The sequence below is a fragment of the Platichthys flesus genome, chromosome 1 (genome assembly GCF_949316205.1).
Source record: "Platichthys flesus chromosome 1, fPlaFle2.1, whole genome shotgun sequence".
NCBI classification, from domain to species: Eukaryota; Metazoa; Chordata; class Actinopteri; order Pleuronectiformes; family Pleuronectidae; genus Platichthys; species Platichthys flesus.
This window is the reverse complement of record NC_084945.1, coordinates 8935689-8962051: the sequence shown is the minus strand read 5'-3', so window position 1 is coordinate 8962051 and position 26363 is coordinate 8935689. Positions and strand designations below refer to the sequence as shown.

Below are 26363 nucleotides of genomic sequence, written 5' to 3'. Positions count from 1 at the left end.
ATGAAAAGCCTTCTTAGAAGTTTGAAAAAAACAAACACCTAAAGTGAGAGAGTTAAAAAACATGATTCTCTGATCCGATGAAACCAAGATTGAAATGTGTGGCCTTAAGTTGAGGCGTCATGTCAGAATGAAACCAGACACGATATATCACCTGCACGATACTATCCAAAATTTGAAGCATAGTGGAGGCAGCATGATGCTTTGCAGAATAGTGTTAGGGGCAGGGATAGGGAAATAAGTCAGGGTTGAGGGAAGGCTGAGTGGAGCAATGTATATACCTCCACCTCCCAACAGGACAACTACCCCTTACACACAGCCAGGAAACAACAGAAGTAGCTCAGGAACAACTCAGTGAATGTCTGTGGGTGGTTGAGCCAGAATAATGACTTGAACCTAATCAAACGTTGGAGATCTGAAAATAGCTGACCATCAGCTGTCTCAATCCAACCTGACAGAGCTTCAAAGGGACTGCAGAGGAGAATACTCTTCTTAAATCTTGATAAAGCTGTTACACAGGTGAGCTGTTCTGTGCTTCTGTTTGGTGATGTTTATTTATCTCGGTTTGGATATTCAAATAGATCATTTAAGCATACTAAAGTGGATGTCAACTCCTTTACCCCCTTTCATCATGGAAATACGGAGCCTTCAGTCTTGGAAACTGGGACAAAACAAAAGATAACGACTTAAATCGAATCAAAAAGATGGCATAAGAAAGATCCAAGCCAGTCATCTACCGAGCCATCGTGAACTGTCAATGTCTGAAGTTGAATTTGCAGATGAAAGCAAAGTGGTTTAACATTAAATGTTTCATTATTTGATTCCACTACACTGCGAGGAGAAGATCAGAGACTTTCCTCTTTCCCTGATCTATTTTGGTGCGCATCATTTCCCCCTCTCTAACACCTGAGACAGATAATTATGCATTAAAGAAATGAAGAAGTCCTACATTTTGTCATTTCTTTCCCAGCAAGATGTTTTTAAAATGTGACACAGCGGAATGACAAGCTGGAAGGCCAGTGATCATATTAATTACCTAGTAAATGACATCAAGTCATCAAGAACAGTCTTAGCACTCGAGGGCTATTATATATTTATTTCAGAAGGAGCCATCTTCTTTGAAGCTGAACCCTTTACGGTGTGCACTATTCAAAACTTAAACACACACACACCTAATTTATTCACAGTGTCTCCATGTGGCTATTTATCACAGGCACAGATGGACTATTCTTTGAATGTTTCATGAAATGATATGGGATCATCTTTTAGTTCAGCCCGTCTGTGTCATGGACCGAGGCTTCACATAATCACTCACCTTCCTGATAAATCATGTCCCCTCTGCTGTAGCCCAAACACCTTCTATTGTCAGAGCTCCGGCTCAGCTTGCTGGAGAGGCTGATGGATGGTTTACAGGCAGACAGCCCCTTCTCTCTAAAACCTTCCTGTGTGGATAAGCCTTGTTCATTAACCCTCTCACACTTCTGAGAGCGTGTAGGGTGGTCAGGGTTACACTTTGTCCATGTAGGAAGAGAACAATAAGGACAGATGTTATCCAAGGGGTCACTTCAAGTGTCTGTATCTCTACTGGCAGAGAAAATAAGGGTTTTGGTGCCATCTTCTCAAAGCCTCCCACTGTACTCTAATCTAAGTCAGAGAGCTAAGGATCTATGGCTTAATCCTGAAGAGTTATCAAAAGACCCTCCTACTGTTCTTCAACCCTATTTTAAGACAAACAGTGAGGGACTCTTATCAAACGCTGGATCTTTTTGGAAAGTATAACTGCAAATGTTGAAATGAATGATCCTAAAAGCATTTAAGATTGGAATAATGCAATATAACCAGAATTCTACTTGGGAATTATGCTATAGTAATTATGCCATGGGATGAAAGGGTTAAAGTTTCCATAGTAAAATTACTGGTTGTAAGTATTACCATTTGACATTTTAATTATCAAAAAACTAACATGTTCAATTATCATTCTTTTACAAATTCTGGTCAAATACTGTCCGGCATCAACCAAGGCTACAAAACAGTCTCCCAGACAAAGGTGCTTCACTAAATATGAGTGACACTAGGGCCCCAGAGATTGGTCTAGTAAATACTTGAGTGACTAAATGATTTCAGGGAATGTATCACTATCTCTTGTCACCAAATAACGACACAACTGTGATTCTATTGATGACCTAAACAATTTGGATAATTTTAATCTGTGGTAGGCAATTTTCACACCGTTTTGTCTGTACCGGCAATTAATGTAATACTTTGCGTTACTATGGCACGTATTTTCCTACAACTTGCTTTTGTGCAGTGACAATTAAATGTTTAACTGAATTAAAAAACTAATTCTATGGTGTATAAACGTTTCACTGAATATAATAAATACTCATCAGTTTAAAAGGTTATCAAAAGAGTGATACAAATGCATGAATGGACTTACACTGTTCATGTTTGAAAACCCATCTAGCATTTGTGGGTGTTTTAGTGAAGTTCTCTGAGATATAAGCTCAGTGTCAGAGTAAAAAAAAAAAGAGTGAATGGAAGGCAATAAGGGTTTGAGATGTACTCTTGAGAGGTATGCCCACAAGCACACCAGAAAGTACAAGGAGCTTTCAGACAGCCTACAGACCTCACTGCTTATGATTTTTTTAACCCAATGGGCCTGTACCCACTGCTATAAAAGTGTCATCGTCGTCAAAAGAAAATGATCCTCAACAACAATACAAGCTGTGCACCGAGGGAATGATCTTTGAGCAATATTGCTTGCAAATTTGACAAAGTGTCATGCACTTTATTGCATATAGGCCTATAGCCATGTCATGTAAATAACTGTTGTTGCGTACTTGCTTCAGAAGCACAACATACTGTAATTTATTCACTTTTGATCCAAGCAGAGGCATATTACAAACGAACAAACTACACAAGACAAGATTTAAGTGTAGTTACATATGCATATTGTCTTTATTTGTGCTTTTGAGAAAAAAATGTAGGAACTAGTTCTAGCATCTGTGTGTTTAACAATGGAAGAAATAGCATAAGGAGCGTGACTCAAATTGAGAGAAATTAGGTACACATTATAGATAATACAAGAAGCTTCATCCCTGCTCAAACTGCACTGTGTTTTTGCCCATGGAAGAAGAAAAATCAAAGCAATAAGCTATTTTCTATTATTCTGGCTTTCAAATATATCAAAACAAATGTAATAAATGATTATGATTGGCTAGAGATGCATGCTGACTAGAATCTGTGTGGGTATTAGGGTGAGTATCGGTGTGTGGCAGCAAGCGTGTGGACAAATGCAAAACTATCTGTAAAACACATAGAAACAGCCTATTTTCTCTTTGTCTGACATTATAATTACCATTGAAACTAGCCAGGCTAATTACCTCCCCGTTTAGAGAAATAATCAGGTTTGTACACAAATCAAGGCTAGCCACAAACGCTGTGGCCTGAAAACCCAAACAATCATCGTGTCTGCTGAGCCCGATTATTATGTTTTTCCATTTAATCAAAATTTGCATTAAGATTTAAAGCCATCAATTATTTTATCATTTAGTTTTCAAAAGATTATTATACAAATCCGCTAATGATTCATTATATTCTGTCAATCCCTTTTTCTTTTGAACCTGATAGAAATTCTAGCCCATGTTCCCACTGGATAGGTAATTAGTAAGGCTTGTTTACAAAATATGTTTTACTATCCCTTATCATTTTATACTTCATTAGTAACACTGGATGGAAATTAACTGTCAAAGAGATCATATTTTTTAAAACAGAGGCTTGGATTAAATTAATAGTATAAAGCGGAACCTGAAGAAGTCAGTCAACTCAACAAGGGGTAAAAGAAAGCATCTATCAGACCTGACTTGAAAAGGTAAAAGACAAATCAAGCCGAGGACTAAAGAGAAATCACCCAGGCTCTGAGAGCAATCTGAAAAAGCCCACAAGGAAAAGGACAGGTGAAGAGGAGCACCAGGAATGACAAGAGGGCCAGAGACACTCACAACAGAGTGTGAACAGACTGCAAGATGGGTAGAGCATTTTTGCGAACTACTCAAATTCCCTGAGGCAGATGACCCTGCTAACACTCCCCAGCCGGGGATGTCCTTGACATTGACACCTATCCCCCAAAGAAAAAGGTCATGTACGCCATTAAGGCTGTCAAGGGTTGAAAAGGTGCTGGCATAGACTTGATCCATGCTGAGATACTGAAAGCTGACCTTCATACCTCAACAGAGTTGCTCACAGATATCTTTAAAAAAAATCTGCGAGAAGGAAGCAATACCAGGATACTGGGGGTTGAATCAGATTGTTGAACTCCCCCAAAAAGGCAACCCCCCCCACAAAGACAACTTGTGGTGGCATCACACTGCTGTTAATACCGTCTAAAGTCTTCAGACGGTAGTTGAGAAAATGTATCCTGCCGTTGATCTGAAGCTGAGACAAGAACAGGCAGAATTCATGAAAGAATGGGCCGGCATAGATTAGATCTCTGCTCTAAAGAACTTCATTGAGCAGTGTGAAGAATGGATCCCCCCACTCGACATGCATTTCATTGACTTTCTGAAAGCCTCTGACAGTTTGCATCGTATCACCCTATGGAAGATCCTGAGAGCATATGGAATCCCTCTAGAAAGCGTCACACAGACAGTAGTGTCCTACATACAATTTAAATGCAACATTTGTTGATAGAAAATCATTTGAATGATTCACAGTGGAGTCTGGTGCGGAGCAGGGGTGCTACATATCTCCCACTATGAGAAAGACAACAGACAAAAGGCCGAGTGCCACAGCATGGTGTTGGAGATCAAATGAAATTGAATGTGATCACTGGGGCAGAATGGACTAGGACTGAATCCCAAAGGTTCTTTCCATCAGGGAAAAGGAAGCGGAACTGGCACATAACAACTCGGTGGCAAACTATGAAAGCTGACTTGAAGGAGATGGACCTAAATAGGGCAAGGCGCAGCATGTGGCACAAGACAGGTCTCAATGGAGGCAGACCATGAAGCCATATATCTCACAAGGGATAAAGAGGATTGAAACAAAAAATATAAAAATAAAATATTAAATAAACAGTATAACGCTTTCTCAACTGTTACAATAAATAATACAAATAAGAACACAGACTTGACAACATGATGACTTCCTCTGGGTTAAAGTCTGCAATAAGTTTGCATTTGGATCTGATCGAATATGAAGAAGACAAACCTAGAAAAGCATGAATCTGTTGCACTTCAAAGTCTAATGTTTGGCTGCATTATTCATTATTCTATCAGTTCTATCAATCATTGAAGTAAAGTTTCATCATCAAATCAATATTGTAGTAAAGCAACTTGATGTCTCACAGCTAAACGCAAAGGAGATGATAAAAAAAAATGCCTGGCTTTACAAGCATTGAGTGACCAATGGCAGGGTTTTTTAAATAATCTTTTTGTCCATGCCCTTTGCCAGCCAGCAGCCATTTCCTATCCCTTACTCCTCTGCCCTGTATCTGCTTTATTGTAATGCAAAACAGTGAGTTTTGACATTCAGAAGGGCCCAGCCAAAGGACAGGCCAGTGGATGCAGTAGAGAAGAGAAGAGAGGGCCTTAATGGGTTCAACTGGAATGGAGAGCATCTGCTAGTCTCCACAGGCTGGAGGAGTGGGAAATGTCAAGTACGGTTATTATAGAGCAGGCAGCAGCTTTAGGAAATTTCACCTGGATGAAAAACTCTCTCGGACAAAGCACATGCACAAGCTATAACTCCACCTATTAAAGCCCTCGCTAAAGCTATTCACACTCAGATACGTGTAGTATAGCAATGTCAGACACATTCTCAAGCTAACAAAACAAGTGCAAACTCGCACAGACACATAGAATTTAAACTTGTGTGATAGCATAAATTAGTTTTTCATTACATCGTGTTTTTCGTGTATGCCGCCTTCGAACCCTTCAATGTGCCCTGATATAAAATCTTCCTTTAAGGTATAACTGTCATTTCAGGAATGACTCAGAAAATCATAGGCTTGTGAAGTGCTCGTATAACTGCAGAAGGTCCCAGAGTGAGTCCTTCTTCACAGGATCACTTGAGCTAGTTCGCTAATTTGTACCCTTGAGGACGCTAATCAAAGCTAGTTCCAGGCTAATGAAGCTCTTTAGGCCAGAGACACATACAGTACATGGCGCTTTGCCTCAAGGCTGCAATGTCTATGAGTGCGTACACGTTGAAGGGAATGCATGTGGCTGTATTCAATCAAATGTATGAATGGGTTGTGTATGCGCATGAAGGGGAGGTATAATAGCCCATCGGACGAGCCCAAGACCCACACTCTGAGGGGAATCCGGCATCAAACGGATCCTGCTGCTCGAGGGCTGGCCATCCTGCTCTGTCGGCATGGAAACTCTTGTTGCTGCACTTAGAGCTTGTGGATCAGTGAAGAGAGACATTGCAGGTGGAGAGAGAGGCCGCACAAATGACGGCAAGAGAACGCATCAGAGAGACGAGGTAGTTCGAAAGAATGGGATCATTTTATCGCCACAGACTCGAGTGGTCCTGGGAGTCGTCAACAACAGGAGCGTTGGTGTTTGTTCTTGGTTCTATATGAATAAAGTCCAGTCAGAGAATGACATGAGACCATTTACAGAATGGTCGCTGAGTTGAATTTCAAACAATGCATTATCACTTTTCATCCCTCATACCTAAACCCTCTTTTTTTATCTGAGTCAAGACAGCTTGGTGGCGACCATAGCAACACATGCAAAAAGAGATGTGGCTCTTTTCTTTTTTTTTACTACCAAACCATCTGCGTGACCAGTTGCAAATGTTACCTTCAATCACAAAACCAGGGGAGACCACTCTAGTGTGAAAGATAAATAAACGAAAAAATAAGACACATTTTTGACAAGATGGTTGGAGATATGCAAGATGAATTGGGGCGCAGGGGGGCTTCACTATAGCTCGTCTTCACACAGAGAAAGAACTCCAGCACCTCCCTTTGTAGAGCGCAAAGATATAAAGGGGAGATAGTTCCCCTCCCATAACAACAGAATTCCATATAATCATCTCCCCAGCTCTTTCTCTCTCTGACTGCGAGGTGATATGACTGCTAGCATTGGTAAAAGTGGGAGGACTAGGAATGTGTGTGGCTAGGCGATAAGGCTGCTGTAAAATTTAATTTAAATGACTTAATTTCTCATTTTGCATTATTAACTAGAGTACTATGTAAGAGCCTAGTTTCAATCAATGCACGTAACAGGTTCCTAAGAGAATGGGATCGAGAAAGGAAGTGACAAAGGAAGCGAGAGGGGAGATGGAGAAAAAAAACAATGACACATAAGAGATCTGACAAGGACAAAAAACAGCCTGTTGAGATGAGTATTTAAATACATTCTGGCTAAATTTTCCAACTTTTTGCCCGCCGGCTTTTCTGCATCTGTTCCCTGCACTTAAGGTGCGTGTCAAGGCAGACGGGAGAGACGCAGCGGTGTGCATGTTCAAATATGAGTAGCGGAGGATCTCAGGAGTGGGCTGAATAGCAATCCCACCTTAGCAGTTGCACCTGCTTCCAGGGGCCTGAGCCAGTGTGAATTGGCTGATTAGGGTCCTTGGCTCGACATGCTGAACACCACTTTCTATTTAACGATCCAGAGCCTTTATTACAGTCCAGCTCCCCCATAATCCAGCTAGAAGTGGATATCTGAGGAGACTGATCGGCTTAGGCCTCCGCTAAAAATGTGAGATATAAAGCGGCGCAACATGGAGCAGAGTGCATGGGTGTCCGTTATCATCTGTTTGGTATTTAGGACTCAGTGGGAGCAGTCGTGCTGTGTGTGTGTTTGTGCCTCCAATCTGCTCTCATTCATTACACTGAACTCTCCGACCAGTCAAGTGAATATACGGCACACCATTTTACTTTTACCTCACCTACTTACATTTAGGACTATGCAAGGATCAGGGCTTTAAATGTTATGAATAAGGGCATATTTGCTAGAATGCTTTAAGCCTGGCCTCTTAGCATAACATTATACAGTCACTCTCAGTTTTAAAACAACTCGCCATGGTTGTGCATCAAAATTCAGCATGTTTCATTAAAAGGGACCTATGAATATTCAGGAAGCAGTACTTCTTTAACTGCACAAGCGGGAGCCATTAAAAGCTACTTTTCATTACCTGTCTTTGTTACTATGGCAACAAAACAAGTAAACAGCACCGTGATACAATTCAATGGCATACATGGAAAACCATAACCGGTTTCCAAACATTATATATGCAGAATACAAATATTTTACAAATAAATACCATCCAGTTATCCCAGATTAGACAGGCAAGGTTCCTGGAGGTCTCTGGTTCAGCCATGAGACTAGCAGAATAAATCCCAAACTATTAATCATCAACTACTCAAGAATAGCGGCTAAGTGGCCAGCAGATCAAAATGTATTGTACTAGGCAGCTTTCATGTGTGACTTAGCGTAATTTAGTGAGCATGCACGAGAGAATTCAAGGAAAAGAGAGCAGTCTTTTCAGCAAAATCTAAATAACATTAAAAACGTCCCCCTCTACCATTCTCATTTACTATTCCACAAGTCTCGCTGCACAGGCTGGACCTAATTACACTAGCCACTTAGTTAAGGTGCCCTCTTGCTCCATCTGTTCAGTGCACGTGCGCATGGGCTCAAACATGCAGGCGCGCAAACACCCAGTGCAGCACTTCAGACAGACTGACAAAGACAGGTCAAGGTGCACTTTCCCATCTGGATATGCCTTTGTCTACAAGAGCATTTAAACATCCAGACCACCCATCAAGTGTGGCGATGAGAGAGACACTGTGACTGCAAGTGGCCAGATGATTGTGGACATGAATACAGGAAGCAGTACACCTGTCCGAGTCACAGACACAACTAATGCCCCACCCCAGCAGTGGCCCATGACTTCCTGCCGGCACATCATTAAAACGCAGGGTTTAACCTGATGATTTCTATTCATGTATGCATGAGCCTGTATTTGTGAAAGTGGGAGAGGGAACACTGTGTGCAGGAGTGGAAGCAACAATCTGTCACTTTAATGAAAAGCATGCAGGCTGTATGTGATGTGCGGATGATATATTATGATCAAATGGAGATAAATCAGCAACTTCCACAGGTACACTTTTACAACAACGACGTGAAGCATCAATTCAAATGGATCCAGGGAGGAGTGCGCCGGTGCCCCTCTTTGTCTTCAGCGCGCTGAAATGATTTAATAACCCCTTGTTTTTCTTCTTGTGTCAAGTCTGAGGGAACGCAGCAAGGCCAGGGAGGAGAAAGGAGAGACAAAACAAAGTCAAAAAGTAAAGAGTAGATTGAGGAACTCAGGGAGGATGGGAAGCTTCTCACATAATGGACATTGATGTGAAGAGACAGATGTGAAGGAGGAACGAAAAAGCACACACGCAATCAGCTGGATACAGTAGCCTGCAGTGGAATCCACATATCACAGTCTGTAAGAGGCCCCAATCAAAAAGGCAGGCATCTAAGACCAGATTCCACCAGAGTATACCCCCGCCTCAGGAAACTGCAGTGTTTCACCAGTGTCTCACATTTGACCTCACAAGTTGGGAGCAAATTTATCCTACTTTTTTGACTTTCATTTCAACTTCACACTCTCCCTCTGTCCTAATAATTTTCCGCAGCACAGTTTTGAAAGACACACGTTGAGTATCAAGTTAAATCTGTGAGCAAGTGACCACCCACTATGATGTCAACCATTTTGATTGTAAGGATACTGTCGACCCACCCGCACCTGAACTCATTGGATGGCACTAGCTGTCAATCACACAGTATCCACAACATACAGGACCGTAATTTACAATTTGAATATCATGCTGTATTGAAGAAAACTAGAAAGATCATGAACTTACTAGAGTGAGAAGTAGTGTCATCTTCTCAGACCCCGAAATTGACTTTTATTTTTGCAACAATTGTACTCACTCTCTGCTGGTCTTCTGTTCGAGAGAACATAAGTTTCAAGCACTTCTGCATTGGCTTCACTTTCTGTCCCCTGAGTCTACGTCCCTTTTAATACACAGTCTATTCCTTCATCTCAGAGTACCATTCGTACCTATATCCGAGCCATTTGAAGTCTACACTGAAAAGGTGCTTATGTGAACAAAGGTTCTCACATTATATACAGAAATATATATTCGAAGAGATAAGAGGGGTCATAAAGTTGACTAAGCAAATGCATTGCACTTGAGATCTGGGTAAAACCTTAACGCTCTTTAGTGCGAGTAAGGAAAAAAACCTCTCCTCTTTCCATTTGGTAAAGGAGTTCACTGACTTTGTGAAATGACCTTTACATCAATTTCAAGCTCTAGTTCAGAGCTAAAGTATATCACACGTGATAATTGTTAGGCCAAGTGTCACTAAAGACATCTCAAGTAATTGCTCCTAAAGACTGAGACATTTACTAAGACGTTCACAGCTCAAGCTCCTCCCTCCACTCTCTCCATAATGGATCATTCCAGCCATTAACACGCACTGACACGCACGCACACGCACACGCACACACACACACACACACACACACACACACACACACACACACACACACACACACACACACACACACACACACACACACACTCTTAATGTTCCCCTGGCTTGTGCTGTCTTACACACTTGGAGGCTCTCGCTCTCCGTCAAACACAATGCCCATAAAGAAAGAACGAAAACGTGGTTATTTGATCCCCCTCAACATGTACGTGCACACGCCAGCCTGGGAGTCAGCAAGGCTGTGATGAGGGCTTGCAAAGAAGTCTGAAATGACAAGACAGAGCCTGGAGAGATGTTTTAGGAAGGACACAGTTAAAAAGCCATGGCTGCTTTATAGATTCAATAAGTCTCTTACACCTGTGTGGCTAACCACCATCGATCCATCATTCTGTGGAGCCCAATCCAATTTAGAGTGTCGAGGAGCCCCAGAGCCCCTCAGCCTTATCCTAACCCAGACCACAGCCCCCACAAAGCCTGCTTACCTTCATCCCCCAGAAGTCTGCGTGTGTGTCTGTGCACTTTGTGTGTGTGTGTGTGTGTGTGTGTGTGTGTGTGTGTCTGTGTGTGTTTGTGTGTGCGCGCTGAGAGAGACTGCAGACCAAGCTAAACACCTTACCTGCTGGCTCAAGTTAAAGTGTGCTGAGCCAATTTAGGGGTAGGGGAGGAGAGACGAGACAAGATGAGAGACAGAGGAAGCTAAGAAAACGCAACCCAGGACCTTAACTAAAACCAAAGAGAGCAGGAAGGAAGAGTGGGCGTGAAGAAACAAGGGAAGGAATAGTGTTCGCACCTTCATGTGCAGACAAATGGGGAGTAGACAGCAAGGAATTTTCTCTTTCCCATTTCTATTGTGAGGCAATCAAACTCATCATGACTATGAAGCACTGTAGCGATAATCAAACTAATCTCTCTAAAGTCTTGTGATGGAGAGCACATCTATCAGCCATCTAATTTGTTTCTGCAGACAACAGACTCATGCACTTCATACTCTCTCGGTGCAAAAGCTTGACGATCCCGTGCATGTTCAGATCGGCCTCTCTCCCCTTCACTACTAATTACAGTATCTTCTGGTGCAGATGTTTCTGTTATAACTCTCTTTGATGCTCCACTGAAGTGTATCAACACCCTTGAGATCAATTATTAAAGGGTATTTAAAACAGTGGGAAAAGAAGGTGGTAGGGCGGGTGTGAAAGTGAAAGCAGCTGTTTAAGTGCTTGTGCTGCCGACCAAACGTCATCACCTCTCAACTAAACTGAGAGCACCCTATGGGCTCCCCCCGACTCCAGCGACTAAACCCAAGGCAATTAAGGCCCGGATCTCCTCGTGAGAATAAGAAGGAAGGGAAACGGGAGAGGAGCAGCGTGGCAAGAGAGGTGGAGAAACTCCATCCCAATAAAAGGCAATTATGTTAGGGGAGGGCCATTGTCAGACCAAGAGAGTATAGAAGAAGACAGCGGGGATTTGGGATGGTAGGGAAATGAGGAGGAGTGTTATTTAGGAGGCAGATGGCAGAGAGGGGGAAATTAAGATGAATGGGCACTGAGAGGGCTGAGCTGGGGCTGGGCAGAGGAAAGTAATTAGCTGTGTTTGCTCTGGGAGGCTGGCAGTGAGTATGATGCCTGCAGTGACAGGCTAAAGCCATGAGTGTTATTAGTCAACAAGGCCATGTTTAAAGCTGCCAGCAGGGGGACGCTGGGCTGGCAGCCTTTAAGGACTTTCTTACCTGTCCAACCCATGTGAAGTCTTTTCACAACACGAACACCGAGTGGCGTGATTCAATTTTTCCTCTAATTCCCTGTTAATACAACATTTGCTCTCTCTTTTTCTTAGAGACTGCCTCTCATATACACTTTTTCTCACAGACACAGACAAAACACATTATTCCTTCTGTTACCGTTACCCACTGGCTTGATCTTTCTTCCTCACACCATTTCTCTCCATTTCTTATGTTACAGCCACCTCTCTCTGTCTCTTTCCTCCCACCCTGTCTATCTCCCTCCCCCTCGTCCCTTTCCAATCTAATTTCAGATAAGTCGTAGCAGAACAACAGAGCAAGGCCCTTTATCATTGCCATCAATGATGTGGGTGGATTGAGCATGAATAATTTTATTCATGTGCGCCTGTATCCAGCCCACTGGGATTCCAATTACAAGTAATAAGAGGTAATACGGTTACAGCATAATTTTTTTAAAGTGCCTCAGTAATGATTGTAGAAAAAACCTTTGACAAGAGAAAAAAGCTGTTGTTTATTCTTAGCAAGAGCTAAAAGTTTAATATGTGTTTGCAACTATGAATAATACAAGACAATTTAATTTGGTATGATTAGTTTACCATACAATCTTCCCTCCTAGGAAGTCACACAGTTAGACACACAGGAGTTGGTGCTCCTAAATGACACTAGACTCCTTAGGCGCTCTGAGCTACAAGTGGCTTAAATCAAACTGTTACCATGTCTGTCACTGGATCTCTGTGCACAAATACTCAATGTTCTTCAAATAAATACAGTTTAAACATGTAGGTGAGAGATTCAAGAGTAAAAAAACATTATTCTCCAAACAAAGTGCTAGGGCACTTACCTTCCTTCATACAAGGTTAAGAAAATTGTTAAAGAGCACAGCTACTTTCAAAAGCATACAATGGTTTTGAACTCAAAAGTTGTTTGCCATATCAAACTGAGCCGGCAGAACAGCCCACACACTGCTTTCAAAGAATCTCGACTCTGCCTCACTCTTAGAGGCGGCTCATGGCACTGCCTCAAACTGTTTCAGCAAAGGATGGCCTTTCACACTTTCAGAAGACACAGGGCAAGGCAAGAGACAAGGTAAAAAAAAGGGCAAAGGGACAACTGAAAAGGTCATTGAACGCACACACAGAAAAGCAGGACATATGAACTGCCGAGAGGAATTTGCATCACATGCAAGAAGATGTCAAAGTTGGATTTCCAATAGCAAGCAGAAGACGGAGCTCAGCATGCTTGAGGCTTTAGCCTTGTTAGTTTTTATATTTTACCATGATTAACAGGCCTGAGAACCTGGCGGAAGGAGCCGGGGCTGATCGTCTGATGCTGGTTTTCTGAAAGGAGGGCAGTGAACAAATAATGCCAACATGTATAGAACTAAGTGGGATCAAGAAGATAGTTTGACATCCACTGGCTGAATTAAAGGCTGTGAGGTTCATGAACAAGAAATACTGTGTAAAGGAAAAGCTGTCAATTGCCACTAAAGTTTAATGAACTATCCTTTCACTACATTTATAGATCCCATCCTGGATTCACAGCATGCATTTGTTCTTTCACTCCCTTGAATTAGATTTAAGACAGCAAGGACCAAAAAAAGTATACGTACTCTCTCCTACTGAGATCCAAAAATCAAACAGAAGTAGGATGCGGATATCTGGCATCCGCTGCTAGCAACAATGTGTACAAACACCAAACTAGTATATTTTCCTATGTAACGAAACATGTTAGAGCTGAGGAATAAAACCCCAGCATTTAGTTCACTCTGCTTTTAAACAAGGACTAGAATGCATTATGTTAGCATGTTCAGAGCATCTGTCTGACATCAAAACCTTGTCCATAGTTTTTCCTGGAGTAAAGCCTGAAACATGCTTCTGCGTTTTCACGGGCCGTAAGCGCAAGAGCCCTTCCGGGTCCCTTACGTGCTTATGTATCCCTCCTTACGTGCTGACGGGTGTCGACCCCCTTTTCTAAAATTTATGGCAAAGCTCCGCAAGCTCACTCAGCCCGCAAAGGCTGTGATTGGTCTGCTCTACATCCCTTCTGGAGCTGCATTTCCGGTTTCATGCCCCATAATACCGGCAGAAATCACGGAAGATTTAGAAGAACGAATTTGGACCAAATAGAAGAGCACTTGGCAGAAGATATCCGATAGTATGATCACTTGTATAACCTGTCACTGACTGGCAGATTTGTCCGTCAGAAAAAGGCTACGAGGAGCCGCAGTGGCTATGTAAATAAACAATCAACGAAGAAGAAAGAAGGCGTCTCTAAGGTCGTCTTTGACAAAAAGCATTACTCCGCCTAGTGTTCTGGCGCGGAATTGCTTTGTAAGACGCGCAACGGTTGGGGAAGCATGAATGAAAACGAGTCTTGCGCCACAGCGGCGTGAAAAGATGCAGACGCAGTCGCAGAAGCATGTTTCGGGCTTAAGTGTTAAGTGTTAGTCCTTGTCCGTGTATAAAAGTTTAGATAAAGGATATGAGACTCACCTCTGGGTCTTGGCGCTCTCTTCCTGCGGTCTCTGAATGCAGCTCCTGACTGTAGGGCTTCCAGCAGACTATCCATCACACCTGTCTCATCATTCTCTGAAAAACCCAGGAAAAAAAAGAATGAGGGGGTGTAAGAAGACTGAGGAGTGGTAAACAAACAAAATCAGATAAAGTAGTTTCTTTTTCGTGGTGAGGTTTGCCGTACTGATAACACCCATTTGGAACTCATAATGGCAGGCCACAATATAGCCACATAACATGTAATCACAGTTGTTGCGGTCAGCTAAATGGTCAGATAATACACCATTTCTAGCTGGCTTCTTTTTTACTCTTTCAAGTCAATAAATCGTCAGTTTTTTCTAAATGTTTTCGCCTTTAAGCGGATAAGGGATTTCAGTCACTGGATGCCTCCATCTCATCCGGAAGCTATCAAAGAAACCTGCTGAGCAAACAGCATCTCCCGATCCCTTTTTAATGTCATGTGTCTAGCCAAGAGAACCCCGATTATTAACCTGAAACTGCTTCACTCAGTGTGTTTAGTGGTTTTAAGTACTTTGTTTTAAAGAGGAGGAGACCTCTGCTGATAATTAGGCTCCAAGTAAAAACTAACCGAACAATTAAAACTTAAGGAATCCTAAAATATAAACAAACTAAACCTATCAGCACCTTGGCTAATAGCCACCAACATCCTGTTTCTGTCAAAGAGTAACGGAGAACTGTGTAGATTATATGCAACACTGCTTTATTCTGTATTTTTACCAAAGGGTCTGTTTTTGTTTTTTGGGAGAAGAGGACACCTCTGTGGATAATTCTGCTCAAAAACATTTAGCACTAAAGGAATACAAACCCTAAAAATAAAACTGCAATGAGGACAACAACTCCAATGCACATTAGAAATGGTCATTTTTTACATGAAATGTTGCAAATTTTCAAAATGTAAATGAAATGCAGTTTATTACAATTATTACATTTTGTAGAACAAAAATAAAGACTGAAAACAACAGAGACTGAAAGGAAGACCCTACCAATTGGTATGGTGTTTTTAATATATTGAGTGTATATTCACATGTAGTTGAACTATGTGCTACACTTAGAGTCAAAGACAAACTTGTTAGTTTATGATGTGGTAAGCAAGTCTTTATACATTCATTGGTCTCACAGAGGCCAAGCAGTATAGTCAGCCACAGTGTGACTGTTGGGATTTAGTGAAGGGGAGGAGGACATTGCTCTGACTAAGGTCTGTGTGGTTTGCTCACTGCCTCCAGTTTGTCTGACGATCCCTGTGGAACAATAGCAGACTGAAAGATAAGAAAAACTCAAAGCTTCTCTATATCAACGCATTGGGACTACATTTCTGTGTAAGCGGACTCAAGCACAACTAACACACTATAACGTTTTTATGGCATTTTTGCACAAATTGTAAATTCAGGATTAAGTTAATTGTAACCAGGAGGTTCACATTGTCAGTAGGTTCAGCTGTGGTAAAATCCCATATCATGCAGAAAATGACCTGACAATTTTGTTGACAGTGTCAGAGAAGTGTTGTCATTTAAATCATGGATACAGCGAGGTATTTCAACAAACAAATAACTTTTAATAAGATTAAAGCTACTGTGATCTAATTGGAAGAAGACATTGGCACTGGACTTAGTGTCAATGTAGTTAATTTATTTTTCCCTGTTTGCTAAGGAAACCAGGCCCTTTCCATGGTAACCATATTAAATTTCCTCTGAACTGAGGAGACGACTCTGCATTGGTTCTCTTTCCAAATGGGTGAATTAGCTTGTGATTTGGATTGCATTTATATTGATCTTCTTAAACAACTTTAACAATGCCTAAAAGTTTTGCATTCAGACCAAATTCTTTTTAAATCAGATATTCATTCAGGTTTTATTTCAGTTCAAGTAAAGTGAGTGAGAGGCAAGACTTGATACACTTATGGTGACTACTGAACTACAGAGAAGTGAGAAGATGTCAGAAGGTTTATAAATGAATAATTGCTTCAAAAGATTGTGGCATGAGAAAATCGCAAAGCAATTAAGTTTTACTTCTCCGCACACAGTGATTGATTTAGTCCGCTGCCCTGAGACCTGCCTATTGGCAGCATCACATATCGTGATTAAATAAGCAATTAAAATCTGTTTATTAATAGAGCAACAGATTAAAACTATAATAAATTCTCTAAATAAACTACAAGATTCAGATGTATTCACTCAACAACAAGTCATCACGAACACAATGATTTTCATGATGATTTAGCAGTGGTCTTGACCATTAAATATGAAAAATGTCCTTTAATGCCTCTAATTGGTCAATGTCTGAGTGTGTAATCAGTTTAATATACGCACAGATGTACACAGTGTTCCTGTATTACCTCTGAAGCTGGTCACCTCTCAGGTGCCTAACAGCACTTCTCATCTCTTTTAACCTAACCAACACTGCTACAGTTATACTGTGATATAGGGCTTGTACACTGTACTATGCATCACCATGGTGTGTTTTCTGCAAATTGTCAATCAGCTTAACAGCACATCGTCCACATACAGCAAACCCCTCTCTCATTGCTCCTGAGGGTAGAAGCTGGGACGACCAGCTATTCAGCAACTGATTTGATCCTTCTGTAGCTTTTTGAAAAGAAGAATCATCATCTGCCAATACCTGCATTCACAGGGCTGATTGTGAAAAATGCTGAAGACCAATCGGCAGTGAACCTGGTAAGTGTTAACGCTCACCATTACGACCAGTCGGTGCTGGGGAAAAAACGCCTATTACCTCAGAAAAAAACAGTACGACATCCAAGTAAGGAGTTCCAAACTTCCAACCTCTTGATTACATATTCCACGTGAACCATCTGGTAACCAATTATATTTAATGTTATTTTATTGAGAAAATGCTAAACATGGTAGTGAGCTTTCAATCCTCTAAATGTATAGGCCATGATGAAAACAGAGATTTTAATTGTGTACATAACTGACCATATTCAATTACTGAGATCACCGTCTATCTACACCACCCTATTCAATTTGTTTGAACGTAAAGTATTTTCCAAAAATGAGATAAAAAAAAACAAATAAACTAAATTAAAATCAGCTACTGTAAGCGATTGATTAAATGTAAACAATTACCAACATGAGTGTCAGTCCAATGCATTTGCTAATGGACAAGAGGCAGCCTTGATTTAACAAGTGGTTTTATGTAAAGAGAAAGCTAGCGCTAATATTAACAACTTGTTGGCCACATTGTGGGGAACTAACGTTATGAACCTCTAATTTTTTCTGCACTTCCCGTCAATACAGCAATCTAACTTGGCTGCGTGTTTCAGGAGAGATAGAAGCCTATGGATGTTTCATGGGGCAGAGACTCAGATCTGATACACAGAGGTCACCTCCAAGTTCTATTAGCAGACAGGTGAACACAGTTTTTTTATTTATGTGTGTACAAATTCACAAATCTGCTTATGTTTAGATATTTCTTCCATCCTATATGACAATAAATCAAGGCTAAAACCATAAATGGCTAGAGTTATGTTTATATTACAGTCTGAACATTTTCCCAAGAAGTGTTCTCTGACTTGGCTTGATCTTGAGAGGCTCAGACTTCAGCAGCCTACTTTAGTGGATAAATCATGCCCCACTTCTTTGCCTGCCAGCTTCTATGTGTGCATTTATTGTGCTTTTTCATTTGAACTCCTGCTCTGGCTGATATGTATTTATTTCTTCATCATTAAACAGAATAAAGGGGAATCGGGACTTTTTGAGCAATACCAACACTCCTCGACCTCCAGATTTGTCTACACTGCTGTGGCAATTAATCACAGTCAGCAAGCCTTACAGTCCCCACAACAGACATAGACACGTACAAAAAAATACAGATGGAACACTGAAAACCAGCACAAAGGGGCAGATCAATCTATTGAAACATGCAGTGTGTGGCTTAACGTGTAGAACTATGTTTGACTCCAATCCAGCACAGTGTGCTTCAGGAGGCAAGGGAAAAACGAAACCCACTCAGTACTCCCGCCTCAGGAATATATGGAAACAAAAAAAGTCCAATTTTACACATCAATCAGAAGCAAATCAGTCGGGCCGAGACAGAATAACTGCTTTATAGGATGTAGACAAGAGGTGCTTTCAGACAGCCCACATATTTATATACTTTCACCTACATGCTCGCAAACTAAGAGAAAGAGATCACAGGCATGTCACAGGGATAGCAATGGAGGGAAAACGCATGGCGGAGGACTTTTAGTCAGACTCGTAGCTGTGAAATGGGTTTGAAACAGTCATTCAGCTGGTGAAAGGAAGTGCTGAGGAGGATGTGGCGAGACAACAAAGCCTAGTGAGAGGAACGGGACAGTGAAGAGTGGTATCCCAGGTCTGGCAGTAGAGCTACTGATTGTTGCTTTGATGTGCAAAATTCGCCTGCCTTCTTCTAATCTGATGCATCCAGGATGCAATGTGCACACCTGTCATGAATTTATTTCACTTCCACAAATGATGAAGACACGCGCACAAGCCAGTCTAGGCCTCACTGATGCCTATTTAAAGAATTGTGTGTGCCTTGTGTTCACATCTTCCTTATTGCGGCCCGACATTGAGCTCCAAGTCCTGCATTTTATTAGTATAAGAAAGCAGGAACTGAGCCAAATTTCCTCCACTGCTACGTGTTCCTTATAAAAGTTCTCTTTGCTACTCGAAAAGCTAAAAAAATATGTGTGGAAACACGCAGTTAAATGTACAAATGAAGATGTACTGCTGCTCAGGTCAAATCAACAAGATAAAAGTGTTTACTCCATCACAAAGAAGAAGAAGAAACTCGGGAAGCAAGACAAAGTTAAACCTCCTACCCTGGGAAAAGCTATAGTTATCTCCCTGTCTATAGTGAAACTTCAGTCACCATCTATTTAATAAGAGCCTGTTGTGAATGGTGTTTTTCAATTGTCTGGTCTGTGTCTCGATGTCAACCCTCTATTCAGACACGGACTAATGCCTGCCACCACTTCACTCAATAGGATGTGGCACTTATCATCAGGACAATGACCCGGTTGTAGCAGTGTGTTGCAGAGGTGGGCCAGAGAAAGGCAAGAACAAGGGTCAATTGAGCCGGGATGGAAAAGCTAAGGAGAGAGAATGAAACGCCTGGGTACAATGAATGCCGGCCGACCACTGTGTTCCCTTGGACACTTAGAAGGCAAATGGTGCAATAAGGTTAGTCAGCCTCCTCTGTCTTCATTGAATACTCTCTGTTCCACTTGACTGGTACTTTGAGCAACAAGAAGCAAAAACCAACTCCCGGAATGATGAACAGGGACAGACTCATGACAGCCACATATCATAAGCAGATAATAAACATTGTAATAGGTCACTGTCAATCATCCCTGAAACGACTGGACTTCAAAAACCTAAATTGTTGCTTCATGATTGTTAAAATCACCAACAACCAGTCAAGTAATAGTTAAAGTCAATGCCTGTCCAGACTTATAGACTGTACAGAATAATATATGCAGTACAGACTATATTGGAAGTTAGTAAATGTGTACGTTGTCTTTTTTAGCTAAGAAATTATTTGGGTATGGCACAAACACGTTTTGTGTGTTTTTTTTGTGATAAAAGTTCAAGATAAAAAAAAAATTCGAAGCAGCGTATTCTTTAGTTTAAACGAAAGTTCGCTCCAGGTGCTCCCAAGATGTGCTGTTAAAAAAAACGGAATGGACTACCCCACGACATGTTGAGAAGACTGAAGGAATTCAATTTTAATGAAAAATAGGTATTCAGTATGACTTCTGACATTTATGTTACTGAATCATCAAAATAAAATACAATATTGCAATTGCAGTGTACGTGAGGAATAAAGCAGCACAACACCAACTATTCGAGCACCATTGTAGCACAAATGCATGTTGCAGAAGGCATTTATTTGCTTTCCGTATCTGAGAAATAACTCATGAGAACATATGGCATCTCATACAAGCTACCGCTTCACATAAAGATTTTTCTTCCCCCTCTGTTTTTCATGATTTTAGCGTCTTTGCATGCAGGGCTGCATTTTTTGCTGTTCTTCTATTTGACTTCTTAATAGTTCATCACTTGTAGCCATGTAGGGAATGTTAAATAATGCTCTGATGTATAATTTGTCGCTCCACAAACATTTGCGCTCCCGGCCTACCCTGGGAGTTAATGCAACAGATTTGTCATACACAAACCAGGAACAGCTAGAGGAAACGGGAAAATACACCTATTCAATCAGAATTTCAATCTCCATGGGGCTCTATGCAAATGCATGCAAGATTATGCCCCGCTCTCTCAGAGTGACATGAAAACAGTGACGAAACGAGGCTGCATATTTGAAACCCAGTCTGACAGGTAGAAGAAACAGACGGAAATTAGGCTCGAAAAAAAAAACACAGGGAGAACCTGACTTTTCTTGAATACATAAGTAGGTGAGGCTAAATCCAAACCAAATGCAGATATCTGTAGCAAGTAAAGAAGCTAAATTCAATTTAGATCATTTCCTCCAGGAAATCCTTCCCCCGCCCCCGTCTCTCATTGCAGTGCCCTTCAGAATAATGTGGATGTGCAGCGTCTCTTGGGCTTTTTAGGGAATTGATGGATAATCAGATGATTACACAGAAAATCTCCATTGAGGACAATCCTCCCTGACAAACAAAAAGAAAGCTCTTTAGTTAATAAACAGGCTGAGAGACGGACAGAATGAGAGTGAGGGTGCATGAGAGAGAGAGTCCGTAAATCCTGTCCGGGGTTGGCAGCACAATGCCAAATCTCTACCACATATTTATTGCAACCCAACAGCCTCTCTGTGCGTGTGTGCGTTCCTCTATGTGTGCATCATACATTGCCAAAAACATCACTTCATGGGGATGTCACAGAGTTTCCCTCCAGCTTTATCTTAATCTGAGCGTATCTAAATAAATTTCAAGCTCAAGGCGTGTTTGTATGAAACTTCCTGACAGGCTTTGGCTGATGTTCATTCTTATGATTTGCTTAGTTCTGAACTACTTCTCTGAAAGAGAAAAGTTTATAGTGAAACACAACTCAATACTTAGCAGGAGACAGGACTACAAGTGTTCAAGCCGAGCTAGTTACAAATAAGCTTACAAAAAAATCAACAAAGGGCACAAATACACTGAGATGCACGATATGGACAAAAGTATTGGGGCACATCTCTCGATCATAAAATCCAGGGGGTTTCATTCAGTCTCATTGCCATTGGTTGGACGAGGCCTCTTTGTTAAGGGGAAGGCAAATCTTAATGCTCCTGCTTACCAAGACAATTTGGAACATTCTATGAGCCCTCTCGTCCAACATCAGTGTCTGATCTAAGAAACGCTCTTCTGGCTGAATGGGCAGAGGGAGAGGGGGGGAACCAGCTCCATGTTACAGTAATTTGTAGGTGTCCGAATACCTTTGTCCATATAGTGTACATAAGTCCCTTTTATTGGTTTGATACTAAATGTAATTTAAATTAAAATGTATTCTTAATTCAAAGTAGAAACAAACTGATTTTAATTAAATACCAATAAAAAAAACAGAATTTCTTGATTAAATGAGAATTAATGAGATACAGCAATTACAGCTTGAGTCTATGTGGATAGTTTACTATCACCTGGATACTAATTATTTCTTACAAAAACTGCTTGCACTCTGTTGAGCCTCATATTATCAGTGAGCGAACAGCAGTTTTCACATCCCACAGCTAATTGTCCATTTGATTGTGGTCTGAATTCTGATTTGAGTTGCTTAAAGCAAATCTTGGCATAAAAACAAAAAATAAAACATAGGCAAAATAATGCTTTCCACATGCTAAACATCTGGAATAGGTATATTTCTGATTATATTGCCAAAAACCTGTTTAGTAAGAAGACAATTCAGTATCATTAAACTCTAAAAATGTTGCAGCAATAATAGGCACTCCACATCTGAAACACCCACACTGCATTTCACTCAATATTTATGAAAGCAGATCAATTAAGAAACTTCAAACTCTGACTAACACTGAGAATGTGTCTTATTTCGGCTATTAGAGAAAGGAGTATTTGTGGTGCTTCAGTTTGCTGGCTTTAACGATACAGCTGTTATTTTCAGATAAACACCACAGCTATCCACCAGAATCCTGTTCATTTCAACGGGACATGAATCTTTGCTTGGATGAGCCCAGCACCATAAACCTTCAGGCACACGGTGGGGAATAGGGACAATTTAGAGAAGTCCAGCCCGGAGTAAAAGAAAAAGGGAAAACAATTGTGTTCTGTTTTAGCCAAGAGAGGATTTGGTTTTGACCAGATAGCATATTCACAGCAGTACTGGACGGACTATGGTGGTCCTCCACTTGCAGTCTGATGTCTACAGGAGAGCTAAAGTGGCTGGCATAGTCATGCTAGCAATAGATGCTGGTGCAGAGGTGGGACTGCCAAACTCAATTGCTGTGCCAGCCATGGCTTTGGCGTCTGAAGTGTGTTCTGGAGGCTGCAATGTTGAACAAGTTTGTGGCTTCAGTGTTGCTCCAAAGGGGAATGGGGGGGGGAAACAACAACAACTGAGAGCTGGAACCAGATGCTCTGGCATGAGAGAGACTTTGCCTTTTTCATACATATGTCTGAGCCTGAAAAACCTGTCTGGTACATAGAGTTATCATTCTAGCTCCACTATCCTTAAGGTCCACAACAATGGATAATGCTGGAAAAATCATACTAGATATTTATACATCTTCACCAACACCCCCTATATATCTACAGACAAAACAAACACACAACTCATGGCTGAAATATAAAGATAGATCAAATCATAGCTCAATCTATCAATACCGAAAGTTATAAACCAATCAGGTCTTCTGTAGGTTTAGACAAAATTTAAGAGCTCTAAAGGACAGATTTAAAGGAATATTACAATCCCAAAAGATACGGTGAAGTAGCCTAGAAGAGAAAAACCCTCCATCAAAACTAACAACAGGTCGAGTTGGTAAATCATCATAATATTTCACCTATGGGGAATTTAGTCACACAAGGCTAATGTTCTTCTGAATGTGGCACCAGAAAATCTCAGAGACATCTTCATTTGCACAAGCAGATTTTTCTTGCTTCATTTCAAGAATTTTTTTTTTGGATATAAGATGAAATCCTGTGGATAAAAAATCATTATGTTTCCTACCATTAATGACTGTCTGCAGAACTACATTCGATAGGTTGAGGAGCTACATGGACTGAACGACATTTTCAAAAAAGCTTTTTTTTTACTATGTTTTTATATCATAAAATTGGTAATTGAGCAAAACCTAACTGTTCAGCGAAGGAATTATACTTTCTTAGTAGAAACCAGTTTTCATCTTTTGAAGATAAATATTGCAGTGTGAGAATATGTATCTCTTCTACTGCATCTCTTCTACCTATTAGTTAAATAAGCCATTGCCTTTGAATACTCTTTCACAGCGTTTGACCCATGATTGATTTAGCATGCTGCTTCCTGTAAAAGGCTTAACGATGCAAGAGTTGACAGGCAAATCAGATTGAATGGCCTCTACCTGCAGTGACTTCCAGCAACCTCCTCTTCTTCTGCTGTCTTTCCTGCTTTTCACGCTCAGCCTTCTCCTTTGCCGCCCGTGCTCTCCTCTGTTTCTCCTCTAACTCCCTCTGCTTCAGGTTCTCCTTCAGGGCTTGCTGCGGGGAGGAGGGAAACAGAAGTAAAGAAAGAGAAAACAAGACGGACTGCTAAGTGGGGTTAATTACAGTAGTGTAGTGCCTGTCAAAATAAGAAGCAGCTTTCAAACCCTACATAGATCTTTATCAGGCACCATTATAGTTAAATTAAGCTTTTAAAGTGTATTTCCACTCTGGTCCGGCCAGACACAAAACAGCGTGACACCAGAAACTAAGGAGACCCTGAATTCTTTGGAGGTTTGACCGTTGGTATGATAATCAACGAATAAATCAGTATTCGAATGTCATATCTTTTTTTCAATTTTTTAGTGCCATCATATATGCATTACCACGAAAATCCCAATAGCCCATGAAATTAGAAATAGCAGTTCAACATTATTCATAACGTCTTATGAGCTCATTGTGAATTTTTCTCAGACAGGGACATTTTAAATCTTTGTGATGGTTTCTTGAATTGCAGCACTGACACTGGGACATTGAGATTTCACCTGCTTACACTACGACAAGTTAACCCCCAACAAATTATGGCAAATGAAACAGGCATATTTTAAATCTAACAGTTCAGCAAGTCACGCGAAAACTGCAACAGCTAAGTCAACTGCTACATCTCAGTTAAACCTTAATAGAATGCAACAGCAAGTATCAAAAAGCATCAAGTATCAATTCACTGAGACATATTTAACATCCACCGATGGCAGCTTTGTCCAGTCGGTTAACAGCAGGTGAGTGTTACTTACTGCGATACAATTCAACAGCAGCAGGCTGTTCAGGAGATATTGAGCTGAGCACAGCTTACAGGTGCCGTTGTGTGGGTGGATGTTTATGTCTACCACACACTCAGCAGATTAAGAAATAACCGTATTTAAAGCCACCTGGATTTGACCAAATCTTACTACATGATGTCAAACATCCGAGCAAGAAACAATTAATCTAGCTGGAATATTAAGGCAGCATTATTGGATTTTGATCCATTTGTATCGTTGCACAAGTATAGCTTTCAAAATGGATAATGATTATTCAATAATTGCACTTTTTGTCTTGCCTTGGACATATATACTGTTTATCCATCCATTATCTTTACTGCTTATCCTTTGAGGGCCGTAGGGAAGCTGGAGACAATCTCAGCTGACTGCGAGTGAGCAGCAGGGGAGTAAGCACAGAAAGGCCCTGGGTGTGTGTACCTAGAACTGTGATAACCACTGCAATACCACGTATCACAAATGCTTCTATGCTAACCCTTTTCTTTGTTTTATCACTAAACTGCTCTCACTGGAGTGTCTGAGAACCCATGTTGTCCTGACAGGAATTATAATACAATACAAATATGTATTATTTATCTTCCTATTGGGAAAAGTTTGACTTAATGATGTCAATTAACTTTGAACAGACCACTGTTTGTGGCATCTAGTGGTGAAAGCGCAGACAATAAGCAACTGAATACCCCTCCCCTCAACCATACCTTTCTAAGTGTGCCGGAGGACCAACGGTGGCCTTCAGCAAACACACAATAAACATTATTACATTATTACATTTCATTTAGCTGACGCTTTTATCCAAAGCGACTTACAATAAGTGCATAAAACCCCAAGGGTACAGACCCAGGACAACAAGAATCAAGAAAGTACAATTTCTTGATTCTTTTTTTCCCTATCTATTCAAGGTATAGTCGGAACATGTGTTTTTAGTTTTCGGCGGAATATGTATAAACTTTCTGATGAACGGATTTTGATGGGGAGCTCATTCCACCATAAATGCTTTACATTCTAAGTATGTTTGTTCTGAACCCTTGTTCATGTTTTATAGCTTCCATTTTTTAATTTTCTGGACAGCAGAGTAGTTCCTTAGTACAACAACAACCCTTTTTGGTGGAGAACATTCTCATAGAATTTGAAGAATTAAATGTCATTCACTGTTCAAAACAGAAGTACACCTCTACTCAGAAGTGCAAGTTTCACTTG

General features: G+C 40.9%; 1 protein-coding gene across 1 annotated transcript in view; it reads right to left on the bottom strand.

The window, feature by feature from the left end:
* Window positions 1-26363, bottom strand: part of LOC133935858 (protein diaphanous homolog 3-like) — a 147335-nt gene that overhangs the window by 34302 nt on the left and 86670 nt on the right. The window contains exons 25-27 of the mRNA XM_062381283.1: window positions 24270-24405; window positions 14736-14831; window positions 13518-13580 (exon numbers count right to left, since the gene is read on the bottom strand). Coding sequence (XP_062237267.1) covers window positions 13518-13580; window positions 14736-14831; window positions 24270-24405 — 295 coding nt within the window. The remainder of the gene's footprint in view (window positions 1-13517; window positions 13581-14735; window positions 14832-24269; window positions 24406-26363) is intronic.